The 10,975-nt window shown below is 39.5% G+C and overlaps 1 protein-coding gene across 2 annotated transcripts; it reads left to right on the top strand.

Moving 5' to 3' along the window:
* On the top strand, positions 1–7,970 carry LOC140593692 (transcription factor RFX3-like). Of its 2 annotated transcripts, XM_072745321.1 has the most exons (4): positions 1–1,054; positions 2,018–2,060; positions 6,112–6,346; positions 6,605–7,970. In XM_072745321.1, the coding sequence occupies exons 1-4, from the start codon at positions 1,025–1,027 to the stop codon at positions 6,666–6,668; spliced, it is 372 nt and encodes a 123-aa protein (XP_072601422.1). In that variant the 5' UTR covers positions 1–1,024; the 3' UTR covers positions 6,669–7,970. The 2 variants fall into 2 exon arrangements, with proteins under 2 accessions (XP_072601422.1, XP_072601421.1); XM_072745320.1 differs by lacking the exon at positions 1–1,054 and having other exon boundaries at positions 1,849–2,060.
* The last annotated feature ends 3,005 nt before the right edge of the window (positions 7,971–10,975 follow it).

Genomic DNA, 10,975 nt, shown 5'->3' with positions numbered 1-10,975 from the left:
TTTTAGCCACTTCGTGTGATATTATTGATTACTAATGGCAGTAATACTTCAGTTTCAACCTTTTGAGATTTTTCAGAAACAAATGGAATGTTCGCTTTTTCTAGGTTTAGAGGCAAATGCTTAAAGCTTATCACTGCCAACTTGTTTCCAGAATTGGATCCTAAGTGTTATTATAGTATTCATTTAAAAGAAACATAAATTCACTGTGTTGCATCAATTAGAAATCACTTATAAAGAATCCTTCAGCTTCAGGCATTCTTTCTTTATAAACTATTTTAATAATACCAAAAATGGATAAAGGGTCCCCTTGATTTTTTTTGTTGTTGTTTATATTCTTTAATTCAAGAATTTTTGCATAATTTTAGCTGTGCTTTTTATTTAGATTAACACAAGGTTCTGACCCATGGAATCAGGAAGAACTTCAGAACAACAGTTCAGTATTTATGATTTTATATTTGTTGCCCAATGGAAGGTAACTACAGAGTAATGGGACAGTTTAAAAAAAAAAATTCTAAGAGTTATGGACCCGAAAGGCCCTTGTCCCCTTGAATCACCTGGGAAGGCTACATGTTTATCCCGGTCATGCTGCCATAGCTTAAAATGTTGTGGCATGCCTTTTCTTAAACTGCCCCCGAACTGCTGAGAAATAATGGGGTAAAATGACATACTATTTTGAATATCCTGAATTGTGGCAGAGGTGAATTAGATTTTGATGAGTCATCAGACATTGTTCCAGGACCAAGGGCAATCGATATAATTTGGAGTATTTGCAGTCACAACTGAATATAAAATAACAAAATGGGCTTTCTGGAGTGATACATAAACTAACTCTTGAAATTAATTGTTAAAGAGGAATTCCAGATCCTTGGACCTTGGAATATATGTCTAAGCTCCCAAGGGGTAGCTATTATGAAGAACAATACATGTGTAGGTTTAAAAAAAAAAATGTGTTACATGTTTGCAAAATAAGATCAGTTTTATTACTTTGTAGACATACCTTGTAGATGAAAAAAAAACTCCTATCATGGAACTCTTTATAAGCAAACTTCTGAATGTAAGTAGAATTTCTGCCTCACCCTTTCTAAGCCTCTAGAGAAACCCAAATTTCTATAATGAGTTATTCTGAATCCTCAGCTTTACAGAAGTAATGTTCTCCATTTAAAAAGTGGGTGCTTTGAGGTCTCACATCACCTTTTTCTGATCCACTTGGTTACCTCTGCTATTCCCTTTTTTTTTTTTAGAGTATCCATCTTTGTTCACTCTGAGACTCTTAAATCCTATTTCCTCATGATAAAAATATCATTAAGCTTTTGAACCAAGATAGAAAACAAAATCAAAGCTGAAGGTTATTAATTGCTTCCTATTGTTTTAAATTCCTTATTGTTGCATCAGTAACAAGCAGATGCCTTTCTTTTTAAAAATAGGATCTTGGTATCTTAGTAAATAACAACATCAAATTACGAGACGAGAAATCTCAAAGATTTTCTAAAAAAAATAAATACTCTGAACTTTGGGGTTCCCCGCTACATTTTTCATTTCTACTAGTGAAAGCTTTAAACAGAGAATTCAGCCAAGCGGCTGGACCAAGTCCCTGTCACGTTGCACCCTAAAGGGGGTCTTTTAGGCCGCCCATGGGTGGTGGAGCTGACATGTCCTGCTTCATCAAATTTCCACATTTATCCCACCACATCCAACTTCCCTCTAAGCCAGCCAGGCCCCCATCTCTTCACTGCTAAGTTGAAATAATAATAATAATAAAGTAAAGTGGAGTGCAGAAGGCAGAGAAAATTGTTATTCTCTGCAAGGAGGCCAAGACAGCTAAATTGTGACACAATTTAAACTGTTCAAATTCGACAAGTTTGATTGGAAAATTGAGTGACCCCAGGTAGTTAGAGATCAAAAAGGTCACTGGTTTACAGTCTTAAAAAGTCGTACTTGTGTTTTTGCCACGGACTGTTAGAATATGATTTTATTCTACGTGGTAGTAACTGTTGCCCAAATGACTATTGTTTTACAGTTTGGTGATTTAAATGCTGTGTCTCCTGGAAATCTGGATAAAGGTAAGAAATGAAAATGTACATTTTTAAGGGCTTCTTTGAGAAATCCCTGTAGAGGAAAATGTGGTGTGTGCCTACAATTCTCTTATTCCATAGAAATGGCATAGAACCCTACAGACATATGACAGTTTTGTCTCTCAGAGTCCTCATTGTTTATTGCTCCATTTCTGTGCCTTCTTTATGGGAGGGATATTAAATGCAAGAATTGAATTTAAATATAGTTGGCAAACCCTGCGCGACTCTCGCCTACATGTCATTACAGGTAGCAAGAAATTATTTCTGACTGTCGCCAGAGTCCTGGTGAGAAGTGATAAAATTTTATTGAAGGTCCACTCGGCAGCAGGAAAGATTTCTCAACCTGCCCCTTCTCAGTAATTCATACTTTTCACTGGAAAGACAAGTCAAGAGATAGCAAGGAAGCTTACCGTAAAAAGCAAGATCGGCAGTGGGGACAGATGCAAAGGATCACAAGCAGAGTTCTTAGATTTTTAAAGCCCACGTGGCCACTCAGCATGTTTCTTGAAAGAACTCAGGATCTATGGGACCACACGGGCTCTGGGGAAATGAGGTTGGGATCAAGCATGTGCAAATGACAACAATCCTAATGAAAATACCAGCTCAGGTTAAAAAAAAAAAAGAAGAAGAAGTAAAATGTAAAATATGTAATAAACAAATAATACAGAAAGTATAGACCTTTCTTCAAAAACAGAAAAAAAAAAGAAAAAAAACAAAAAGTAAAGATAATCCTGAGGTTTTAAGGAACTGAGTTCTGGAGGGAAGGACAGAAAGCCCAGACTTGGGAAAACTGCACAATTAGTCCTAGGACAGAACAGAGCTAGCTGGGGAGCAGGCAGGAGAAAGGGCTTGAGGGATCTGTACGTGAAAGAAGGTGATGATGTCCAGAGCCTCCTGCGCCAGGGTACTTGGGGCAGCATCCTGGCCTCCTGAGTGGTGGGACACGTGAACGTGGGGGCCAAAGTCCTTAAGGAATCCAGTCAGTCTCACTCCCACGTTAAACTCCTCTCTGGCCAGAGGAGCAAGTGTTAATTCCTGTTTCAGGAATAGGCATAAGAACCAAGCAGAAAGATACACACTCTCTGTAATTAACCCAGTGACAGTCTGGAAGGTGAATCAATGATGACACTGGTGTGTAAGGAAGGTGAGAGTTGAAACCCATGGCCAACATAAAGCAACCCTGCTGATGCGCTGACCAAGGCCTGGTGGCCCATGCTTGAGGGTCTCACCCCTGTGCGTAGGGTGTGGCAGGAGCCTTGTACTTGGACCACTGCATGGCCGCCCATCTTGTTTTGTAAAGTGCTGGACCAAAACGAAGTCTTTAGTAAGGTCCAGTAGCACCTCGTTTTAGTTTTTGTGTACCAAATTTCTATAACCTTGAGGACGTTTCTAGGAGATGTCTTCGAGTCTTTAGGAGAGCATGAAATGTCTATGGAATTGCATTAATTTGCCCTTAGAAGTGGAGAGAGGGCTTGCTTTTTTGTGGATTGCTTTGTAGCCTCTCCATTGGAGCCCCATCACCCACGAGTGGACCCGAAGAGAAGTGGCTTTGGAGTACTTAGGTTTCTTCAGCCTATTATCCCATTGCTATCTCTACCCACGGCATGGTAGATGAAAGGACTCTCTCCACTCTCTTAGCTCGCCTGCCTGCTTGAAATTATTTTTTTCCTTTCAGTGCCACCTGTTCTATTATTTTGACGGTATTTCTCAGGCACAGAAAAGTTGGTGGAGAGGGAGCCGTGACGCAATGTGATTTATCCTCACCTTGGAGTGGCCCTGCTGGTCCCATTCACCCCCAGATCCGGTACATCTTAAGATGTGGCCAAACTGGCATAGTCAGGGCCTGAGGCTTGATTTGAATGTGAAATCTTCAAGTGTTCTTGTGGGCTTTTTCCACAGAATGAGAATTTTCTTTTTTTTTCCTGATAACGAAAATTTTTTAGCTCTATATAAAAATTTCAAATAATACAGAGATTTAGAAATTATAACAAGTGAATCTTCATAGTCACAACTCTAGGGGATGACCACCAGGAAAAATTTAGAGAGGATTTTTCCAGGTTTTTTTCTTCTTGTTTCTATATAAGCAAATACAAAAACAGTCCTGAAATGTGTCATACAAATGTGTTTCGATTATACTGTCTTCGTGAAGCAAATGTCTACAAAACATATCTTTTCCCCTATAGCCAACATTTCCTTTGAACATGCTCTTCCTGACAAACCCTGTTATTATAAAGTCCATTTTCCAGAGGCAAAAAGGTAACAGGGTAAAGTCGATGAGCCTCATCTAAGAGCACTTCTGTGTTTACCTCTCAGTAATGCGTTATGCCCTTTCTGGTCAATAAATCTAATCTTGATCTTTTAAATTACACATACCACTTTTCAGGAGATCCACTCCTAGCAACTGCATGCTGCACAGCTTGTGCAACTGTATGTGGAGGCCCTGTTCCTCCTCATCACGTGTCTCTGGAACCAGCTTTGCCCCAATAATAAGACAATGATAATAAGAGAAGAAAACTCAAGGGGCCCATATATTAGCAGGGACTTTTGCTGTAGGTGACTGATGGGGATGTGTTCTCTACACTCTCCTGAGGAGAACCTTCCATAGTAGTAAGGTTAGGTGTGAGTGTTTTCTCTCTCTACTGTACTTTGGAATTTTAACAGTACATGCTGGAAAAAACCTAAATGTTAGCCCATTATAATGATGTCTAAGTTAGTATAAAATGTATTAAAATTTGGAGGTGACAACAACTATTTAATACATTTAATTTCCACAAATGAATACCGGCTATTAACAGTATCAGAGTTGCTAGGAATGGAAATCCAGTGTGCATGTTCAATCTGATACTACTGCCTTAGTCACTTAGTTATTTTAAGATTTTTATTTATTTATTCATGAGAGACACAGAGAGGGAGGCAGAGACATAGGCAGAGGGAGAAGCAGGCTCCCTATGGAGAGCCAATGCAGGACTCAATCCCAGGACCCCAGGATCATGCCCTGAGCCAAAGGCAGGCACTCAACCACTGAGCCACCCAGGAGCCCCAGTGTGTGTGTGTGTGTGTGTGTGTGTGTGTGTGTGTGTGTAAATTAAATGTTTTATTTATTTATTTAATAAAGAGAGCCAGAGAGCACAAGTGGGGGGAATGGCAGAGGGAGAGGGAGAAGCAGACTCCCCGATGAGCGGGGAGCCCCACTTGGGACTCCATCCCAGGACCCTGAGATCATGGCCTGAGCTGAAGGCAGATGCTTCACTAGCTAAGCCACCCAGGTGCCCCTTAGTCTATTTTTAAGGGCCCATATAATATTGTCATCTATAACATTGAAGGGCACCAAAAAGTCTCTACAGCAACCCTTCCTTATCCATGCTGTAGTTATTTTGTGAATGAATGCATGTGTCCTCTACATTCACATGGGCACAGGTGAAATTTATATCTAGTGTAGATTTCAAAGGACACGGAAAACTTTCCTCCCTCCCTCCCTCAGCAGTTTTCAGCTCATTCCCCCCAAAGCAGCATAGCCTACCAAAGTGACTACTTTAGGGTGACTCAAATTATGCCAACTCTTGACTTTTTTTTAAAGATGTTATTTATTTATTCATGATAGACAGAGGGAGGCAGAGACATGGGAAGAGGGAGAAGCAGGCTCCCTGCGAGGAGCCGGATGCAGGACTCATCCCAGACACCAGGATCACACCCTGAGCGGAAGGCAGATGCTCAACCACTGAGTCACCCTGGCGCCCCTAGGCCAACTCTTTCATACAAAAACTTCAGGAAGTCCCAAAGGTCTTCTTAAAAGAACTCTTAAAAGTTTCCATCCCCAACTGGCTAGCACTCAATGACTTTTGCCCCATTGGGGAGGACCGCAGGTGGCACCAGTAGGGCCTTGCTGCAAGCGAAGTGCCACGGGATAGGGACACCCGCAAGCCCTGGGCCCGGGAGGAGCAGCTGCCCACGGGTCCCGAAGCCCCTGACGGTGGCCTTTATCCGGGGTGGGGGCGGGGGGTCTTCCTGTAACGAGGTCTCGGGGTTGTCATTTGTGCAGACGAAGGCAGCGAAGTGGAAAGCGAGATGGACGAAGAACTGGACGACTCTTCGGAACCCCAAGCCAAAAGAGAGAAGACCGAGCTGAACCAGGCATTTCCCGTGGGCTGCATGCAGCCGGTGCTGGAGGGCGGGGTGCAGCCCAGCCTCCTGAACCCCATCCACAGTGAGCACATCGTCACGAGCACCCAGACCATCCGGCAGTGCAGCGCCACAGGAAACACGTACACCGCGGTGTAAGGATTATTAAAGCGTATTTTTCCAGCTAACATTACCCCTGTTGATAGATTGGGCTTAAGCTGAAAATTTAATAAGCCTGAAGGTCGACTGTTGTCAAATTCTATCTGTGCTGAACATTACCTTTTTTGGAGTTGTGAAATGGAATGGGTGTATGTATTTTGCCAGGTCTTTCTTTTTTTCTTTTCTTTTTTTTTTAACGTAAAGAAAAAATCATTTGCCTCTCAATAATAAGTTTTTTTTTTCTCTCTCTCTAGTTTCAGGTGTCAAGAAGGATTTTTACCACATTTAATGCCAATGTTTTTGTTTTCTTATAATTAAAAAGTAATTTACATTTTTTGTAGCTTAAAATATTTTATTGTTGATTGTTAGTCTTGGTGTATGATTTCATGTGTAAGTTTTTAATTAGATGCACTTCTGTGAAATATCAAAAGAAATGAATTTCTTTGATTTACACTGGAGGCATGCCCATTTGGCAGCAGATGCATCAAATTTGCTTTTGAAAGGTGCTTTTCATTGGACAGAACCACAAGACGCGATTTTGATAACACTTTGGTACGGAGAGAGAATACAGAGCATTTTTATTATAGTGCTAGAGGGTTGGGAAGGTCATCTATTTTTCTCTGGAGAAAAATTGAGCTGTGCATTTATCAGTTCAGGGTAAATGACAGAACTGCAAGAGATTATGCTAATATGCACATAATTTGTGTACATAATTATTAAACCATATTAATGCAAGCTTCCGTTAAACATTGAATTTTAACCGTTATTTGCATACCAATTCCTCTGTTTAAAGACTACTGATTCTGTATTTGGGACCACTGCACAGATGCATTCTGCTGTTGAGTGGGGCTGTTATAGTTAGATACTGAAGCTGAAAAAAAAAAATGACTTGACTTTTTTTGTTTTGTTTTTTTTTTTTAAGTGTACATGCTACTTATGCTGAGCTGGACATACAGGAAACCATTCCATTTGGATGACTTTCTTTTATTCCAGGTCTTTTTCCTAATAGTAGTTCAATATGCTGCTATTATAGAAGAAAATTTATAGAATGCAAGGAATGTAGCAACCTGCATATCGTTATTTCCTTCAAAAATATTTCCTGGTTTCTAAAGTATGTGGATTTAAATTTTAAACAGAACCTGAAGGCAGTGTAACTGGCACACCACACTGTTGCTTATCCCCAATTCTGTAGGATTTGGATAGGTGGCTGGATGGACCAGTGCCATTGAAGAATGTACATCAGGGATCATCGTACCTCGGCTATTACATGGTGCCTTAAAACAGAACTGAAGCAACGGTTTAGTAAGGCTTATTTTGTTCATGTGAATTCCTCTTCAATCCATTTGACAAGGTGTGCCTGTCACTTTCAGATTCCCGAAGTAAGGACAGGTTACATGTTCTTCAAAGGAAATTTAGGGCAAAACAAAAAGACAGAAATCAATTTCCCCTCTCCGAGTGACCACGAATGGACTTTTTGATTCCTAGAGCTGAATATTACTTGATTACAGATCACATTGCTTAAGGGTGTGGAATAGCAGACTAGTTTTAATTACCAACTTGTCACATAAAATCATATGTTTTAGGCCATTCTTATCTAGTTATTTAAGAAAGTTAACAAAATAAGCAGGTACTTATTGAAGTGCATCTTTTCAGTCTAAATGTTTTTTTTCCGTCTGTGTCCTGGTTGTCTGTGTGTTCACGGTGCACTCAAGTGCCCATGGGCAGGAGTCAGCTCAAAGTCGGGGGAGGTCCTAGACAGGATGTACCCATCCCCATCTTAATTTGCATGAAAAGCCAAGGTTCTTTTAAGCACTCAAGTTATTAACAGCAACAACAACAAAAAACAGGCACATCCATTCATTTAAGTAGTTTTTAAAAAGCTGATCAGCAAAAATTAATACATAAATATGTAAAGCCAAAAAAAGGGAAAGCACAAAATGATTTACAGATGATTAATGAGGCCTATATTGAACTCAAGATGTTTATCTTAACAGTTTTACTGGGGTGGGGTTGGGGGTTGGAAAGAAGAGGGTGAGCCAATCTGTAAAAAAAAAAAAAACAAAAAAAAAACAAAAAAAAAACGAATGGCTTATCGGGTGACGTGCAGTATATTTCTACTGTTGTTGCTTGATTGCCTTGGGCTATTCGCATAACTTAAGATCAACAGAGTTTCTTAAGTAAACTTTAAATGTTTTAGATGTAATTTTTTAAATGGATTCAAATTTTCTATGACTCAACTCACTCCTATTTGGAAGTATTCACTGGCATTCTCTCATCACCTCATCCAAATATCATTTACATGACCATCTCTGTTTTTTGTTCGCCCAAAAGGCGATGAATTTGCACCATCACGCACACAAAAAGGCAAACAAACAGAACACCTTCACTGCAAAGACCACCTATCTATTTCAGTGTGCATTAGGGAACATTTGCAGGTAAAATTAAACTCACAAAACAAAAAGACACTCTTCATCTCAACTCTCCTTTCCAAAAAGCTCTTTCACTTTCCTCTCCTTGTCCACCAGCCCCAGAACTCTACTCATCTGTATCAGACCAAATGTACTTGCTGGTTTCACCTTGTTTATTGAATGATTTTTAAATGTATTGATTATCATTGTTTAATGTTGGATATATTTGTATCATTAGAGGAATCTGATAATAACGGGCAAATTTAGATGGATGAAAGGTAGGGATTGGGGACCCTCCAGGATTCAACATTTCTTCCAGTTGTTCATGGTATATTCTCCATTAGGACAGTTAAGGACTTAATAAATATTACTACATTTCCACTTGACTCACTAAGAACTTCCTGATCTCCTTTATGAACACAGGAGCATCCATCTGTGACTAGGGCAGATAGTTGACCAACAGACAAAAGAGCATCTACAAGCTGGGCTACTTCTGGTGATCTGTAGTCCACAGTAAGACAATACACCTCTATAATCAGACACAGACGTCTCAACCAATCTCGAATTTGAATTGTGTGAGAGAGGAGAAAATTCAAACCTCCTAATTTGTACATTTGAGGAAATTGGAACAATCCCCTTCATTGCGTTTATTTAATAGTTTGATTTTTCATTTGTTTCATTCATTGAAACTGTGACTTTTCTAAATAATACGGACACTAAGACTCTCAGAGTAGATTTATTGACAAGTGACAAGTGCACATGTTAAGGACTTCTTAATATTTCTTGACATTGTAATCAAACCCACTAGTCATGAAAAATCTCTACATAGACCAAGTGCTACACTTTCAGCGAGGAAGATTTAAGGAAGGCATGTTGGCTATCGTTAAGTTTCGGAAAAGATCCTTCCGTACAATAGGATTGAGTATCTTGGGTATGGTTTGAGCTTCACATACATACATTGAGAATCATACCCGGAAGATTTGCATCCATGAAGCCAGTGAACAATGGGGTGAAATGGGGGAAACACCTCCTTGGAACACAGGGCCCAATTTTGAAATTTTTCTTTGGATATCAAGCGGCTGGTCACTTTTTCAGGATTCTCATCCAAACTGTGTTTGGACTGACTATTTAAGTCTTACTGCCTTTTCAGAAATCTGCTTTCCTTTTTGTGCTTTTTCTTGTACTGTATAGCACGGTTCATGCACCTCTCTTTAGATGGTGTACTTTAAAAAAAAAAGTAAATTTTAGAAAATGGTTTTAACACTGCATACCTAAAATTAGTAGTGTGCAACATTGACTGCCTTTGATTTGTAGTAGACGAGTAAACAATGAACACGTCCTTGTGGAATATGCTATCAAAGACGTTCAGGACTGACGACTCTTTCATTACTGAAATCATGAACCTTTTTGCGTGAATGCACTCTCCAGAAGTGCTAAGCGTGATGCATTTTCAAATTTAAAAAAATTCTTCAGACGATATATTTGAAATGTCTAAAATGATGCTGTGCTTGAAACATTAGTGAAAAAGAAAAAAAAAATGTGTGTCACTGTGATGTCAGTCCTCCCTGTGTGGACACAAGTAGAAAGTAAAAGAACTCTGGCAAGTCACCTTTCTGGACAATTTGAGGCAGTGGTTATAGGCAACAAATTGACCTTTGTTAGAACCCTTCCCTCCCCCAAATTCTCGGTGAGGAAACCACAACTATCAAAAAATTGAAAATTAGAACTTAACAATTTCTGTGAATCACCCTGGAACATGGGGGAGAGGGGGTTGTCATGCAGTGCTATGAAAATTGGGCTTGTCACTAGATCAGTTCAACCTCCATGTATAGGGTTAGAACAAATCAATGAATGGAATCCTAGTATTTCTGCAAGTCTGGTGATTAAAAAAAAAAAACTGGAATAGAAGCATTAATTCAGTGCTTGGTTCTAGTATTAGAAAACCCCTTTGATGTAATGCCTTGTATTAACCCTTTGAGCATTGTAAGATATACAATGGGGGACAAAAGCCTTTCAGATCATTTATTTAGACTTAGACCGGTAAAATATACTCTATATCCAAATGTCTAATTATTGCTGTTTTTTTAAGGGGGGGGGGTAGGAAGAGAAAGTGTTTCCATGCTGAACACTTGCATTTTATATACAACTCTTAATTTTCTTCTTCAAGAGGGCTTGATATATTTATTCCCAAATATTCACTGCCATCTAAGTAAGTGT

This window comes from Vulpes vulpes, unplaced genomic scaffold (genome assembly GCF_048418805.1).
Source record: "Vulpes vulpes isolate BD-2025 unplaced genomic scaffold, VulVul3 u000000648, whole genome shotgun sequence".
NCBI lineage: Eukaryota > Metazoa > Chordata > Mammalia > Carnivora > Canidae > Vulpes > Vulpes vulpes.
This window is presented reverse-complemented; position numbering and strand designations above follow the sequence as displayed.

Coding starts and splice junctions, on each gene's coding strand:
- LOC140593692 (XM_072745320.1), top strand. CDS start 1,964: ATGATTTTATTCTACGTGGTAGTAACTGTTGCCCAAATGACTATTGTT. Junction 2,061..6,111: donor TCCTGGAAATCTGGATAAAG/GTAAGAAATGAA, acceptor TCATTTGTGCAG/ACGAAGGCAGCGAAGTGGAA. Junction 6,347..6,604: donor GGAAACACGTACACCGCGGT/GTAAGGATTATT, acceptor CTCTCTCTCTAG/TTTCAGGTGTCAAGAAGGAT.